This window comes from Erpetoichthys calabaricus, chromosome 6, assembly GCF_900747795.2.
Source record: "Erpetoichthys calabaricus chromosome 6, fErpCal1.3, whole genome shotgun sequence".
Lineage (NCBI taxonomy): Eukaryota > Metazoa > Chordata > Cladistia > Polypteriformes > Polypteridae > Erpetoichthys > Erpetoichthys calabaricus.
The window spans coordinates 125,931,084-125,948,621 of NC_041399.2; the positions used below are offsets into that span (position 1 = coordinate 125,931,084).

The following is a 17,538-nucleotide window of genomic DNA, read 5'->3' on the forward strand; positions in this document are numbered from 1 at the left end:
TTCTCCCTCTACAATTTCTAAATCACTCAGAACCTCCTTAGTAGTCTCACTGATCGCTTTGAGGTTATCCACTTCCTCAAATGTGAAGATCTCAATGTCTCACTGTCTTTATCTTTTAGATAGATATTCCCCTTCACCTCCTTCTTGACTGTCCTTTTACTACTAAAATAATGAAAGAATCTCTTAGAGTCATCTTTCACCTTATCTTCTATATTTTTTTCCAACTGTATTTTAGCCTCCCTAATATCCTTCTTAATGGTTGCCCTCATGTTTTCATATGCCCTATCCCACTCTATCCTCCTTGGACTTTGCCGCACCTGCTGAAAATCTGTCCTACCAAAGTTAAACTTAACAATTTTAGTCTTTGCATCTGCAATCTTACAAAACACTGAGAACTGTACTATATTATGGTCACTTGACCCTAGTGGTTCAATCATGTCTACACCCTCAATTCTATCCTGATTATTACAAAATATTAAATCCAGACAAGCTTCATGCCGTGTTGATGCTTTAACATATTGTGTTAAAAAATAGTCAATGATTACTTCTTAAAATTCCTGCTCTTGTGTTCTACCATTTGCAAAGTTATCCCAATTAATATTCAGATACTTGAAGTCCCCCATGACTATAATAACCCCCTGTAAAGTTACCTTTTTAACATTACTAAAAAGATGTGTGTTGAAATTACTGTCTGCATTGGGTGGTCTATAGTACACTCCTAGAATATGTCCTCTTTTCCTAATGCTTTCCAGGCAAAGCCACATATCCTCACTTAGATGAGGCTCATTGTCAAACTGAAGAGGACTTGCATTTAAATTCTGTTTTACATAAACTGCAAGCCAACCTCCTCTTCTCATCCCCATCTATGTTATTTAGCCAAGTTTCTGTTATTGTTATAATATCATAATTATGCTCTGCTACATACAACTCTAACTCACTTGCCTTATTTTTGATACTTCTAGCATTAAGGCAAGCTATTTTTAATGTGTTACTCCTTCTACATTTAAATGTTGGGTTAGAATTTACATTACTCACATTTTTATTTCTACACTATTGTTTGTTCCTCCATGTATAGTTCTAAACCTGACCTGTCCTAAACTTCCTATTATCCTCATTCCCTAGTTTAACAATCCTCGATTAGCATACTCCCATGCCTCCTCAATACATTGGTGACCCTCCGGTTCCGATGTAACCTGTTGTGGTAGAACAGGTCCCACCTGTTCCAAAGGGAGTCCCAATGACCTATATACCTATACCCTTCTACCCTGCACCAAGATTTGAGCCGCGTGTTTAGCCTTCTAATTTCCTCAGTTTTACCTGTACTGGCTCATGGCACAGGCAGAACTTCAAAGAAAACTACCTTGTCAGTTCTGCTGTTCAGCCTGGCACCTCGCTCTTTGAATCTGGATCACAAAACTGACAGACTACCTTCATGTATGTCATTTGCTCCAACATGGACAAAAACAACTGGATTCACTCCCGCTCTGGCCAAGAGCCTATCCACCCTTCCAGGGTCATTTGTTCCAAAACAGATAATGACAATTGTGTCCACTCCTGCTCTGGCCAAGAGCCTGTCCATCCTTCCAGGAAGGTCCCCCACCTGTGTACCCGGAAGGCAACACAAGCCATCATCTAAAAAGTCCAACATCCAACTGCACTTACATTGCACTAGCCTCATTATTAAAATTTGATTTATGATTATTAAAGCTCCCTTAATTTTTTTCTTTTTTTAAAATTAAAATTAAATGATTTAAGTTACACGGTAAAGCTAAATAAATTAAGGCAAAGAAAACAGATTATAGAACTGCTACAGCTGTTTTACACCTTCTGTCCCCTTAACCTCCTGTATGGGGCGGAGTGGTAGCTCTGAGGCTATGGATCTGTGCTAGTATCCAGAAGGTTGCCGGTTTGAATCCCCATCACTGCCAAAAGAGATCCTACTCTGCTGGGCCCTTGAGCAAGACCCTTAACCTGTACAATGGCAGACCCTGCACTCTGACCCCAAGGGGTATGAGAAAAACTAACAAATTCCTAATACAAGCAATTGTATAAGGCGAAATAAAGAACAAAAAAAAAAAACATTCTCCTTCTCAAATATCTGGTGTTTATCATTCTATAAGGTTAACTTTACTTTGTGAGTTGTAGAGCGTCTATTAAACGCTCTTCACTTTTACTGTTTGTATTCCTCCGAATTAATGAACCCTTACATTGTCGCCCACTTTACTGTGCTACCTACGGACAGCTATGAACTGTTCAATCTAAAATATATAAATAAAAACTTAATTAGTTAATATCTGCTCCTAGTTAATTTCTTATCTGCTCCTACAACCCCTTGTGCCTGATCGAGTGTTTTAATGCTGGCCACCTACTTACGTACCATTGAGCCTTCTCCTTTATAGCTTTGAAATCAGCTACTTATTAACTATTTATTGCTACGAAGCCGACATGGTTTTTTACTTACATATATCAATTTCATTTCCTTCTGCTTTCTACCCCGCCTCATCGATGCTAGTTCAAATATAGATAACATGAACAAGTACACATACAAGTATAAGTAACATCTCCAAACACCCAGCTATGATTTCTCCTGTGTGGGTGAAAAACAGCAAAAAAAAACCTTCCAAAGGAAAAAAAAAAAGCTTTAAAAATTCCCACATGGTTTATTAGCGGCAACCAAAGCAGAAGGGGGCATGGCACTGCCCAGCTTTCAATTTTATTACTGGGCTGCAAATATACAAGGTATAAAGACCTGGACATTGACACATATTGATGAATATCTACAAGCCTGGTCTGCAATAGAAATAAAATCTTGCAGACAAGGAGGATGTGCTGAAGTGCTGACGTCAACTTTGCAAATGAGACAGGCAGCTAAGAGGCAGCTGAGAGTTTTTGTGTTTTCTGTAGTGTGAGAGATAATTTAAAAAATAGAAAAATATATTTTCCTCCTGTAAACTTTAGTTTTTGAATCAAACAATGGGGTTTCCAAATCACATAACAAGGAACATTTTTTTAACCATCTTCAAAACAATTATGGCACAAAATGACATGCAGGCTACTTTAATTTAGCCCAGTTAAGTATATGAAATTGCATCAGTGAAGAGGTCTTCATGTTCCTCACTTTTCAGTCCCGCTGCCGATTGCTCCATCTACAGGTTCATGCCACATCTGGCAGCACCTCACAAAATTTCATACTGAATCCACCTGCTTTCTCCTGCTCCCAATTACATTCCCAGTTTCCCTCTAAAAGGCTTGGGCTTTCACTCACTACTCTTAAATTTTAGTCTCACAGTACAAAACATTGAGTCAGGTCCCATGGGTCCTGCGGGAATGCAAACATCTACAGTGGTGTGAAGCATTGGTGATACACCCAGTATGTATTCATGCCTTGTGTCAGGTGTGTTACCGCAACAGGCTTAATGTACTCATAATTTGTGATTAGTTAAGTACTGGAAATAAACAGATAAATGGATGAGTATTGTTCATCATAAAAAATTAAACATCATAAACAATGCAACATTTCTGCTGCTGTTTAAGTACTGTTAATTCCTGGTACAAATTTGCCTAAATTAAGTCTGAAAGTATACATAACATTTCAGAAATTAATAATTTAGTTTAAGGAATTGAAAGGCAAATAATGCACTAATGGTGAGGGTTGACATACAACCCTAAATGGAGATATGTTGTGATTTTTTTCAAAAAGATGAAACAAGAATTAAAACTGATTTTTTTTTTATGACACGGTAGGGCATTCTTTTTTATCAATCTATAATGATGTAAGTTGTAGCGGTAGGAACTGCAATTCCCATGATGCCGTGGGCTGAATGGAAGTGGCAGAAAAAATATAGAGTTGTTATTTTCACTAGGCCATCAGCATCTTGCTTCATTGATGTTGTGAGAAGCGACAAAACCCAAGTCTCAGCAATATTTCTTGGCCCAAGAATATTGTGTGTAGTTCAGTTAGCGCAAAGTTTAAAAGCCAAATAGCTGTAAAAGTCAGCTAAAAAAACATGAGAAAATAAGCCAAAAACCATATCTTCACAGAGGCTCTATAGAGAGAGAAGAAAAAAAGATGCTGTACAAATATTGCATTTAGAGCCACTTGAATTTGCCAGTCCATCAGAATGGCCAAAATGGATAAGAAAGTCTGAAAGGTTTCGAGTACCAGCCATGTTACATACAAAACAAGATGAATACCAGGTAAACTCACTTTTATATGCTATGTGGGATGCAGCTGACAACATCTTAAAAGTTTTACCAATGACTGATGCAGATAAGAAGATATATGAGTCTGTTAAGCTAGCAATCGAACAGCACCTCATAGGAAAACATATTGTGATTTTCGAGATATCACAGTTTAATATAAAACGTCAGCAAGAAGGAGAGAGTGTAGTGTCATTCATCACAGTTGCACACAAGCTGGCATAAGAGACAGAACTGTAGTGGGAATAAGAGATGGGGGCTGCTAAGAACAGGACAGAACAGTTACAAATGGACTCTCAGCTCACATTAGCGAAAGCTTTACAGAAAGTGAGGCAAAGTGAAAGTGTGAAGAAACAGCAAAAGGTACTACATCACAATTCAGATGGTGACACATCACACATCAAATGCAGATGCTATAAATAATAAAGATGAAAAAGGAGAAGAAACAGGTCAAAAGATGCATAAGGAGTGAAAACCAGACAAAACGAGCAGTAAGCAAATACAAGGTGGGAACCAGTAGTGGATAGGACACCAGACCATCACAGGTAAAAACACAGAATTTAAACATAAAAACCTTGAAAGGAACACACATCCACACACGATATAAATTTGCTCACCACTACAGAATCAACAATACATATGGTAAAACCTAAAAAGAGGCATGGAAATATGTTCACTGGAAAATGAAAGTTAAAATTTGTTCAGGATTGCTTCAGCTAGTAGAATAAACTGAAAAAAACAACACATTGGTTGCAGTAAGTAGGATACAATTGTCTGTTATGAAAGTAGGTATATAACAACATAATGAATTAATTTTAAGTGAACATCTAAAAAGATATACTGTATCTTTCAAAATACCCTAAAAGGATACAGGTCAGCCTCTTTCCTATGGTGCTCTTTAGAGAACACAAACATCACATAATTATGGTTTGCAAAAGAATATGCCATTGGATGACGGGTACAAAAACACAGAAACAACCATCTCATGTAATTACTGTAGCACATGCTCCACTCATAATTATTATTATAAATACATGGAAATGGTAAAATTATTGCAAGTATGCTTAGCAATTTTAAAGCTCTAATTGAAATGTATACAAGTGTGTTAGAATTCAGAAAATAATTTGATGCACTGGTATGGCACTTACTGAAACTAAGTGAAGCTAAACTTTATTTTTAGTGTCAGAAACTAAACAGGAATGTCTTTAGAGATTTTCAAAACTTGACTTGATGTTGTTTTAGAAGAATTAAGTGAATAGGACTGGTGAGCGTGCTGGGCAGATGGACAGATATTGTTGTTTTTCATTTATGTGAATTAGTTTCTACTTTGTTTTTGATGTATTGGAACATGACTGTATCCTCATTGGTGGTACTTCTGTATTTAGTGAGTGGTATAACATATTCTTGCATTTTGCTTTGAGACTTGATGCAACACTCTGTACCTGCACTTAGTGAGGAGAACTCTACAAGAACAAAGTAGTTTGTACTATAATATTGTATTTCTGAGGTGGCAATGTTAGATTGGCCATCTAACTCTGTGAAGAGGATTACTTGTGTTCTGTTTTGTGTGTTGTATTTATCACTTTTTTGACACTAATTGCATGGCCAACCTCACTGAACTGACTTTTTTTAATTTTTTTCCTACAACAGTTTTTTTGAGAGATTTTTCTTCAAAAACAGGGCCTATTGAAGCCTGTGGGGGCATTCCTTGTTATTGTTGCTGTTGTTATGTTCGGGTCATCTGTAGCAAATGCTGCCTTAGATAGGCAAACAGAATTATTAAAGACATCAGCCATTCCTCACATTTGTTTTTCTCAATCTTCTGTGACTCTTAGGAAGAAAAGTTGCTGTGGCATAGCACTGCAGGACTTCTTTTAAAAATGTCACACAATCTTTTCCTGAAAATGACATGAATATGCTGTTTTACAGCATTTGTGCAATCTCAAGACAACAATTAGTATACAAGAACACTCTTGGCTTTAAAATTCACATATTTGTAACTTTTAATGCTTTTGTTTTACACTTGGACTCATATCCTTTGGGACCATATTTTAAATTCAAAAAAGGCAATGTTATTTTTTTTAATTTATAATGCTTCACTTTCAAACACTATTCCGTAGTATAGAACCATACACCATTATAATACAAAGATAACTAACTTGAAAAATCCAAAATATCCATTAAACTGCATAGCTTCTATTGAAAACTGTTCATTGTTATTTGTTTTGTGAGGATCTGAGTAAGAAGGAAACAAAGACATTCTTAAAAAATATATTTTAGTCATTACAAAAATATAGCTGGTTTATTATAAGTACTAACAAGAATTGCTAAAAGAACTGAAAATTGGGTGGCTCTGGGTAGTTGTGCAGAAGACAGAAACCGTGCCTTTCAGGTGATAGACTGAGGTTGTGATCCTGTAATGGTGTGGGTTGTCTCCAAGCTACTTGTCCCTTCCAGAAGCCTGTTGAACCTGCCACTGTTCATAACATTACCAAGATGAACTAGGTAAATGACAATACACACAAGGGGTAGTTGCTAAAATGATAAGTGCTATTATTACAATTAATCAAAACAAACAGGGTCCAAAAAGTGCAGTGCTCCATCCATTATAAATAATCCAATAAAATCTGAGTAATTGTGAAGTTTAAAATTCAGTGAATAAATATTCCATTAAAAATAACATTAAAAATCATAGAAACAGTTTCTTTAAAAACTACAAGCCTCAATACTGTCCTCTAAAACTGATGTCCCAACAGGTGCAGTCAACCATTAAATCCAGGCTTGGATCACTATTGCCAGGCCCTCAGCAATCTTGGGGTGCCATGCTTAACCGCACACATATCCCGCTGCCTGTCCCTCTGAGTCTGCAGGAGACACCACATGTAGGGTTGCTTCTACTTCCTGGTGAGCTCCTACAGCCCTGAAGTTCACTCCCGACCACCTGCCTCCTTCACAGGAGCTTTTTCTCCCTCTTTCTCTATGTCCCCATGTCTGTTTCTCTCTCTCTCTTTCTATAACCTCCATCTCTCCTCATCCCGCTCGCTTGCTAGCCAGTCTATTTCTATCCTTTCATTTTTTTTACCTCCTTTTACTGTACTGGCGTATCTTTTATATGCCTTCATGGGTGCAGCGCCTCAAACCACGTAAAGCCAATGGAGCAATCAAGACAGACCACATCCCTACATGCAGGTGTGTTCCATCTCAGTCACCCCACCAACTTCCTGCAGCCGTGTGAGCACACACACCTCCTGAGATAAAGACTACTATTAAATTATTTATTAATTTGACCACTATCTGTTAAGCTGCTGACCCACTATTCCATATTATTAAAAAGTAGGACAAGAGATTGTGTTTACTTTATTTAGGGACCACACTTGCAAGCCTCCTTGGGAATGCCTGTGCTAGAGTATTGGAATGGAAACTGCATACAGTAATTCAATCTCAGATTTAGATATGGCAATATGTGTTTCATCCTGGTCATCAAAATGTGGACAAGGTCTTTGTCCTTGCTACTGGAGCACCATGCACTTTTGCTCTATCCTGTCTACAGTATATGTGCTTTGTGGAGTTGGAAAAGCTTACAACAGTGGACCCAACAGTATATATAGGAAGGTGCTTCAAGAGTACAGGATTCTAGAGTCTCTCCTTGATGCCATTCAATCTCTGTATTTGCAGAGCAACCATTGTGTTTGAATACCTGGTGTATGTTTAGTATGTTTAGTATGTTTGCATTTGACTTAAAATGGTCTAAACCGACTTATTTTGGAGTTGACAGGCAAAGATTAAACACATTTTTAAGGGGATTTTCGAAAGAGTAATCAAAAAAGTAAAAATTATAATAAGGGACTCAAGATTCACTAATACATCAATATCAAAGCATAAAACAAATTTTGTAGTTAAGCAGCAGTAAATAAGTAGTCTTTGCCAAAGGAAACCTGATTTTTTTTAATTTTTGAAATGCAAAATCACTAGACTTAGGGAGGTCTTTCTTTTTAACCAAAGTTCAATAGCTAACTGAGTGTGCTTCGATCTTATACAGTGGTACTACAATAATATCTCATGCTATGCACAAGTGGAAGAAGGATAATATGACTGGCAAAGGCCATCATTGCTATAAACAGGGTGACCACATCCACAAAATGCAGATCACAAAATGATGGCACGGAAAGGGAAACTGCAAACTAAATGGCGAAGCAATTGCATCATTAAAAACAATGAAAAAATGGTAAAAAAAACATGATAAAAATAATTTAAACATTAATGATAACAAAGAGTACCTGCTAGTCTCAGGTAATAGTGCATGATGCAATTGGTATGAGAATCAGCACTTTTAAATCTGAGGTCATGGTCCTCATGATTTGTGGCTTATTACTTGCAGGTAAGGTTCCCTACACTAGGTAGAGCAGTTCAAGTATCATTTAGGATGACACTTTAATGCTTCCGTTAGGAGATGGTGAAGGTATAATCAAAGGACAAAACAAGTACTCACTGGAAAGATTATATATCTTGACTGTCCTGGGACCATCTGAACATTCCATATGAAGGGCAGGAGAAAGTTGGTACCAAGAGCATATCATTTGGTATAGGATTTGTGAAAGCAGTGCTAATATTTGTAATGCGCCTTCAGTTGAATTTCAGATACATATAAATCAGACAAACATACAGACAGACACACAGATACTTGCCCTTTTTATTAAGGTGGATAATAGTCATTTTATACAGAGTAGTTATGCAAGAGGTACTGACTGGTTGTCAAACTGAGCAAGGTCTCTGAATCTGCTTCTCTGCTTCTGCTTCTACTGTACTTATCCATCTATTTAAATAAAGCCTGTTCAGAAAATGAAAAATTACTACTGGAATTAAAGTGGAAAACTATATTTGCAGATTAATCTTTGAAAGAAAAATAAATTACATATAGGCAAGTTAAATATTACAAATTAAGCAGAATTGTATTTTAAGTACTAAACCTAACATATTCATTTCAATGTATCAATTCACTCTACAATACACCTGTGCCCATTGTACTCTTTGTTACCCTTCTCTGTCCATTTGCAAGCCAAGGCAGGCAAATAGACCATTCCCTGCACAGGTTCAACTAATTCAGTGAATTTTAGGAGGCCAAAGATTATTGTATTGTTAACAATAATAGTAACAAATGCAGTTGGTAGAGTGGCTGCAATTCAGTGTTTGGAAAAAAAAATCTTATTATGATGGGAAATAGCATTTAAGATCATATAATTCAGGAAGCTCAAAGACATAGAGGACTGACATCTCTTATTGGTATCCTTACAGACTTATGAGCATTATCTTCTTATATAATACGGTACTGTGGCTGTCTGTTTGTCCGTCCAGGATTTTAAATCACCTGTAGCTCGCAAAACGTTTGACCTATTGACCTGTAATTTGGTAGACGTCTACTGTCCGCTTTCAGGGTGATGATTGACCTCCAAGGTTATTTCACTTTTTATTTTTATTTTATTTTATTGTAGAATCAACTCTCAGCAGCGACCAGCAGGGCGGCAAAGCCCTACAGCAATATATGTTTTGTTGTTAGTAAGTCACTATAATGTTTCTTTGGACATGTAATGTATTACGAAATTATTAGATTAATGTATTGATGAAATCTGATTATCCATTCTTAACTGAAGCAGGATTTCCTCAAGGGTTTGCTTATCAACATTTCTTATTTTCAAACTGTTCCCTGAGTGAACTTTACTTAGCCAATAATCTCCTACTTCTTCTGGAGAATTCCTAGATGCAACTAGACCAATTAAAAGGTAAAGTCTCAGCAGTATATATCCTGGTCACATAACATCCTCAAATCCACTTAATTCAGTATTGAGTTGCAAGGGCACCTATGCCTATCTCAGCAGCATTGGGCACAACACAGGAACCAAACATGGAAAGGCCTCTAAACCTTCATAACACTCACAGGGTACTCTGTAAAACCAAACAGAAATGGAGAGAACATGAATACTTATAATTTCAAGATGATGGACCTATGCTGGATCCATATTGTTGAATATGTAAGACAAGTGAGTCTCTTACAGGGACTGAGTTTGGCCTACATGAGGGAGGGAGTCATGAAATGGAACCATTTTTCATGTAGTAATCGTTTCTGTCCCCAGAATGGAGAAACACCACCCGGTAAAAGTGTGGTATCACTTCCACCCCAAGTCAATTTCTGCCATTTCTAGTCAAGATGAATAAAAACAATGCTTGTCATTTTATCTTCAAACCTTAAAGTATGAGAATATGCCCCTTATGTTTGTTTTGTCATGTACTGTTTACATGAACACCATTATAATAAACTTTCAAAACAAAAAGCTATTTGATACATTAAAAGGGTTCTCCTGACTACAGCCCTTTTTACCTTTACTTTTGTTCTTTCTATTCACAGTGCTGTAGCTGGCTGGATTAAAAAATGATGGCGCTTACAAATACACCATTTAATGCAGGTTGCTAATCAACAGTCTATGCTTGTAGAAATAGAAATGAGGAGGGATGTGGAGAGAAGTTAGTCTGAATAAAAGAAGTCTTGGTCCTGTCCAGCTACTTACGCTGTTGTGAAACAAAGAGGATATCAAGGCCTATTTATTTGTGTTTGCTATCCACACCTTTTCTAGTCCCTCCTAACCTCTCCTGTCTTTTTATTCTTCAGTTGGATAGAGCTGAAAGTGACCTTGTTGCAGTGTTGAGTTAGATAGTCAATGGTATGGAACACCCCGTAGAATACTGTATCTAATTCAGAAACTGCTGGACCTGAAGATAAGGCAAGCAGCTGTGGAGAATTTATGTTATAATTATAGGACTGTGCACACTGGCTGAAATGTGGCTATCTAATGAAAACACCATTAACACTAGAATTACCAAAGCCTACGAAAAAAACTCGTAAATATGGCCCACCTTAAATCCCTTTGCACCTCTCTGTCAGTGTCTTTTGTCTGGTAATGTGCTGATCAAGACAAGCAGCCTACTATTCCATCCCCTTACTGCAGCAGAACCTGCACAAAGTTCTCCCAGCTCATGCCTTGATTATCTGGGAGTGGAGTGCTGGAGTTTTAGAGTGGACATAATAGATTGTTATTTGGAAAACATGCATTTCATGTGTGTTCCGTTTCTACAATAATCTGTGTAAACACATTGTTAAAACAGAAACATTTTTCATGTTTTTAAATGACAAAATGTAGGCATAAACTATATAATGTGTGAAGCCTAAAGTCCAAAGATCAAATAAACACTTTCACAAATGGTTCAAGGATGATACAACAGTTTCCACGGTGAAGTGGTAAGAATTGCTGACTTGTAATCAAGAGTTCCCCGGTTAGATCCTAATTGCCTCGTATATTTACCATTTTGAGTAGTGAGCTGCTCTTATTGTTACATTACACAATAAACACATACATTTGGTTTGCATCTGTAACAGCCAGTGTACATTTATAGTACTTGTAAAAGTTAGCTTTTTTTTTTTCACTTTTATTCTCTCAGTCACGATCACGATACATACTACCACCCCTCCAGGGATCTGACACTGTAAGTTTTTATGTGAAACTGGAAATAACTGTAGATGTGAGTGGTGTTTTAAGACAATGGAACTGGACATTCTATGATCTGGATGGATTAAAGCTGACACACAAATGCTGGTGAATCTGCCTTATTCGTATCTCACTGTCACTTGATTTTTTTTTTTATTCAGTTTTATTGAGTGTTCCTGCTCACGCTGAATTAGTATGCACCTTATGGTCCATGATGTCAAAGCCACACTGACAAAAAAAAGAGAGACACAGATATATATTTGGAATTATTTCATTTTATGAGCTGTATAGTACATTTCGGAAAACATTGTGGCACGGTTGCAACATTATTCATTTTATTCATATTCATTTGCATAACATCTTGTGGTTGTAATCAGTGACTGCGTGTTTTTTTTTTTTTTTGATCTTGCCAGTCTCCACTTTTTTATCATGGGGGTGTTTGTTTTGTACTCCAGGACATGAAGAGGAAAGAATAGTACAGAGAGGTCAGTTCAGCGCTATATGCAATCATCAAATTCAAATGTTAACAGTTCCCACACATGCAAGGACAATCCTTCCTACATTTACGACATGTGTACCTGTTGCAATGTACACACTTCTCTCTATGCTGTTGTTTCACATTAAAAAACACTTACAAAATGGCAATAAAAATGATGTCACCATAATAACAGCACAAATAATAAATAAATTATACAACAAAAGCTGAACATTATTTGCATAAACCTTATAAGAGGCTAAAAGAAATGTTAAAGATCTAGAAAAAAGCAGATGTATTTTTAATAGAAACAGGAAGACTAATCTGAAAAGAGCTAAGATCAAAACACTGGAGGCCAAATAAATTAAGCAAACAAATTCAAAAGAGACAGGATTGAAATCAGTACAAATATTGGCCAAAAACAAAAAGCACAAAATCCTTGAAAAAATTGTCAAACAAACTCTCTCTCAAGTTTTTTACTTTATTATAACAATGGGCAGATTGTTTTTGAGCATTGGCTGACCCTGACTTCTATAATCATGAGACCACAAGAAAGTCAGGGTCAGCCACATGCTTAAAATTATCTGCCCTCTGATGCCATATAAACACACAGGAAATGTTCAATGAACAAATCCAAAATGCCAATGCAATGCATCACAATCATTGTGTGAAGTTAGAGCTGTGAATCTATACAAAAATTGCAAAAAATAAACACAAATGGGCAAAATGTATGATATGTACCTAAATGATGACAATGAAAGGGCATGGGACATAGTTAATACCAATTAATTTTCCATGCCAAAAGTATTACAACATCTACAATAGGTCAGCCTACAAACTTCATATACCATTGCTGCAAACATTCCACATTTGGACTAAGATACAGGCATTATAAGTATTTTCACTTATAGCTGTGAAACTGTTGATACTAGCTGAGAAGTTCTGCATAGTGACATTCCATTAAAAATGACAAGCTAAAAAGGAAACATTTATTTATTTATTCAGAAAAAAATGTTTTTAACTGCTATATTTTTTAATATATTTAATATTAATATAATTGATAATAAACTTTATATTGAGTAAACTTTCACATTACATCACTTCTTTTATCCTACAGCTTTTTTTTAATCAAAGATGCGTGTCAGCATTAAACAAAGAAAACGTTTTATTGGCATATTTAAAAATTGTTGATCCTGCTGTTTCTTTGGCATTCTTCCAGCATTATGCTCGTCACCTTTGGCTTACTTTGTCTGCTCTGTACCATCTTCTCTTACCTCCATGTACAAACTGGTACAGGATTTATGCTAATTACTCCAAGTATGTGAAAAACATTGAAATGCTCTTCCTGATGATATGAGGGAAAAAAGCATGTCACAGTGGATACTTTCCACTTGCTAGATTTTATGTTGTTTTATTTCAGGTTTATTGTCCACAGCACTTAACTGGTAACTGAGAGCTGATGTAGATATATAGTTCCCAGAAAAAGTCACAGCAACATCACTGTGACCAGATGTTTTCTTAGTGTAAGGTGCATACGGTTTGAAGTAGGCTTCAGAAGGATCGCTGCTCAGTCCTTCTTCAAAACTCTTATTATCCTTGTCATCTATGAGGCTGACAAGAGAAAAGTGCTAAAGATAGCCACAGAAGCCAATGATACAGCATGCAAGTGGCTATGGATTAAGAGAGGAGAGCCATGGGGGAGAGCACATCCTGGGTACAAGCTGGTGCTTGATCAGGTCACCTGGGCAAGCTAGTCTGATATTGAGCCAAAAATCCAGATGACAACAGGAACATTACTGAGGGTGTGTACAGGTTTTCATCACAAGATGTGTCAAGCTCATTGAAGGAAATTCACACCATGTGGCAGCATGATGTGTGTTAGTTTCATTGTACTTTATACACTTGGCAATAAATCTGAACTGATCACACTACATTACTTTTTCATTAAAGCCTTACATTTTTGAAAGGGCCATGGTCACCTGCATATCTTTGCTAAGTATATAAACCAATCAATGTGTCTTGTACAAACATGATAACAATTTACACATGAAAAAGGCAGATTATGTGACAGAACTAAACCACAATGAAACAGAATGAACCACACAATTAATTACCAAATTTTATAGTGTTTGCCGAGTCACTTTTGCTGAGAATATAATAAAAACAGAACCAAAGGCAATGTTTTTGACTGAGTAAAAGCAGTTTTCACTGTTTCTTGATAGTAGACATATACTAAACATTTTTTGAGGTAATATGCTAGAGGAAACAACTCCCTTGAAAGAGAGAAGCACTGAGGTGATTCCAGTGCTAGTCTTCTTTTAAAAAGGATGAATTGTATAAAGGTGTTTTTTTTTTCAAAAACAACATGGATATGCTGTTATATAATATATCTACAATCTCAAGATGTGGATCAATACTTGGTTATACATGTGGTTTAAAAGATGAATGTATTCAGTAAATTTTGGTTTTCACAGACCCCCGTGAACCTGTGTAAGGATATAGCGTGTTGGACAATGACTGACTGACTACTGACTTTAAACAACAAGAATAGTTTATGTATTTTTACAAATGTAATAAAAAATGCTTCAATGAAAAAACACAATTTCATGTGCCAAAATTAATATAACAATTGTGAAGAAATAATTTTGACTTAAAAATATCTAACTTATCCTTTAAGCCCTTATGTGTTTACATGAAAAACATACTGTTTAATCTTGTCACCCAGCTGTTATCTTTTTTTTTGGCATATGACTTTACCACCACAGCTGACCATATTCCATTAATTGTCCTCAGAAGCCCAAAACATTTATAGTGAGTCTTATCTACTTATAATTAGGTTGATCTTTGAAAATATATTAACATTTGTAATCTGTTATCTTAAAATTTTTTTCAGTACCAGGTTTTGGAAAATCTGATTACTTCTACAATTGCCCAAGGCTATTCTGCCAAAGTTAAACGTTTTCCATCTTGAACATTTACCCACTGCCACTCAATAATTATATAATTTCTAAATGTGGTATGCATCTACTAATGGCTTTTAAAAGAAACTTGGAGGGTGATTTTGGAGCTAAACCAAATCCTCATTTATGACATCTCCATTACAACTAATTTTGTCTGTATTTTCCATTGTCCTTCACCATTTGCAAACAATGCTTCTACAAGCAGCCTCAAGGAGTCACAAAGTGGGGTTTGAATGTGTCATTGCCTAAAATAAATACTGTTCCAATACCATCAGGGCATCATTCTTCCCCACTCTGAGTTTGCTTATAGTTAGTTCAGATTCTATAATCCTTCAAAGGCTCTCCACAGCTATTAAATTACAATGTGCCTTCCAGTGTTGAAAGAATGCCTGACACTTCACATATCTAATTTAATTTCAATTATGATTGTTGGAAGATAAAAAGAAGATAAGGATGAGTGAAACACACGTTATTGGAAAATACTATGTGTCTGTAAACTGCAACTCTATATTGCTGTGTCATAACCTGGCTTACAGGATTTATTTACTAGGTGATTTAGCATTATTTCTAAAGTGCTCAGTTTCCACCATATAAATATATATAGGCTATGGATAACATAACTGATTTAGCTCAATAGAAGAGAAAATGACAGGGTGCATTGTACCTGCTGAAAAATCAAAGTGAGAATTTTTTAAAAATGTTTATGATGTAAATGAAACATCATTGGAGTATCTGAAACTGTATAGAACTTTTTTCTTCAAATCTAACAAACCACTTAGCTTTAAGAAAAGAAGACAAAGAGATCTTACCAGATAAAATATGACAGGTTGCACCAATTTTTTTGGTCTATCGGTTTCATTTGATCCTTGAAGTATTCTCCACATAACTGCATTCCTAACAAGAGACTGGTTTCATTACATCTTATTGTCTTCAATGAGCGTCCTGTATTTGATGCACCTGCTAGAAAATAATTTACATTAAGAAATTTTTAAAAAGCCATATGTCAGACTGAAGCTATTAATTTTTCAGATTCCAGCATTTTTCACAGCAGTTTATAATTTTTTCATATGTAGGAGCAGCCCATTCAAAGTATAGTACTATGCTATGCTATGATATGCTATTCATATGTTTCTATTAGAAAAGAAATATCATTAATATTTGTTTTTGCTTTTAGCTCATTTACATGCAAACAAAGACTAATTTCTAATATCAGTGTTCAGTTCTACCTAATACAGGTCAACAATGTGGGATGCCAGAAACTATCCCATCAGCATCAGGCACAAGACAGGAACCAATCCTGAATGAAGCACCAGGACTCACTCATGTGCATACCAATAGGGACCAATTGAGATTTATCAGTTAACTTCACATGCATGTCTTTGAGATTTGGGAGGAGTTCCAGACAAAAAAAAATATATGCAAAGATTAAAGTAACACAAAAACTTCACACAGACAGCAATCTGGTGTTCGATATGACCCAAAGAGCACTTCACCACCATTCCTTTCCTTCTTTGTATTAGTGTTCATAAAAAATAAATGATTTTGTATGTGTCAGGTGGGGGACATGATCTTATAGAAACAGTACAGAAATATAAATAAGGGATTTTTATTTTACACCTTTTAAAGTAGAAACTGTTGATATTAATACACTGCATATTTAGGATATTGTTTCATTTACCCTGATAGTTTTACTCTTACATTATGTATTAGTAAAATGGATTAATAAAGTTTAGGAGAAAGAAGAATAAGTTGAAACTAGATTAAAGGTGGGTAAAGGAACATCCATTGCTATATAAATAAATTATTAATGAGTACAGATTATTATGATTTATCAAATGGAGACTGTGATCATTACTAAGAGTATACAACTGCCTGTGATAATTAGAAACAGCAGTTATAATTATACTGTATTATATTGCATCAGTTAAGGTGTTTAATTTGTGGGATCCTGTAGAATTCTTAAGTGTCAACAGAGTAATCAGGTACAGTATATTATTGCAAAAAATAATAAAGTTATCTTACCTGTAAGTTGACTTATAATCCAATTATTTGCTGTAAAATAAAAAAATGGTTTTGTAGATGAATCTTATTAAAAAACAAATAACTATACTTCATGTAAGAAATGTTATGAATGGCATGCAGTCTGATTCAAAACTGCATGCAGTATAAAATTTTTCACTTTATATAGTGCACAAAAGTTTTTATATGCATGCTTTGAAAGTGATTCAACATATTTGTTGTGAATCAATAAATACATTGTGATCCACATACTATAGCAACTATACTACTGAGACACAGAAGGTAAATTTCTTTTACTTCTTCTTCTTTGTACCTTATAGTCTTATGGACTTTCTGGTCCAGTGAGAGC

The 17,538-nt window shown here is 35.7% G+C and overlaps 1 protein-coding gene across 4 annotated transcripts in view; it reads right to left on the bottom strand.

Annotated features, from left to right (window-relative positions):
• The window catches only part of LOC114653535 (receptor activity-modifying protein 3-like), a 202,468-nt gene that overhangs the window by 29,001 nt on the left and 155,929 nt on the right, over positions 1 to 17,538 (bottom strand). The window contains exons 2-3 of one of the 4 annotated variants that reach the window (XM_028803909.2): positions 17,193 to 17,222; positions 15,980 to 16,127 (exon numbers count right to left, since the gene is read on the bottom strand). In XM_028803909.2, coding sequence (XP_028659742.1) covers positions 15,980 to 16,127; positions 17,193 to 17,222 — 178 coding nt within the window. Of the gene's footprint in view, positions 1 to 15,979; positions 16,131 to 17,192; positions 17,223 to 17,538 lie in introns of all 4 variants that reach the window. The other 3 variants (XM_028803908.2, XM_028803910.2, XM_051928906.1) reach the window with 3 other exon arrangements.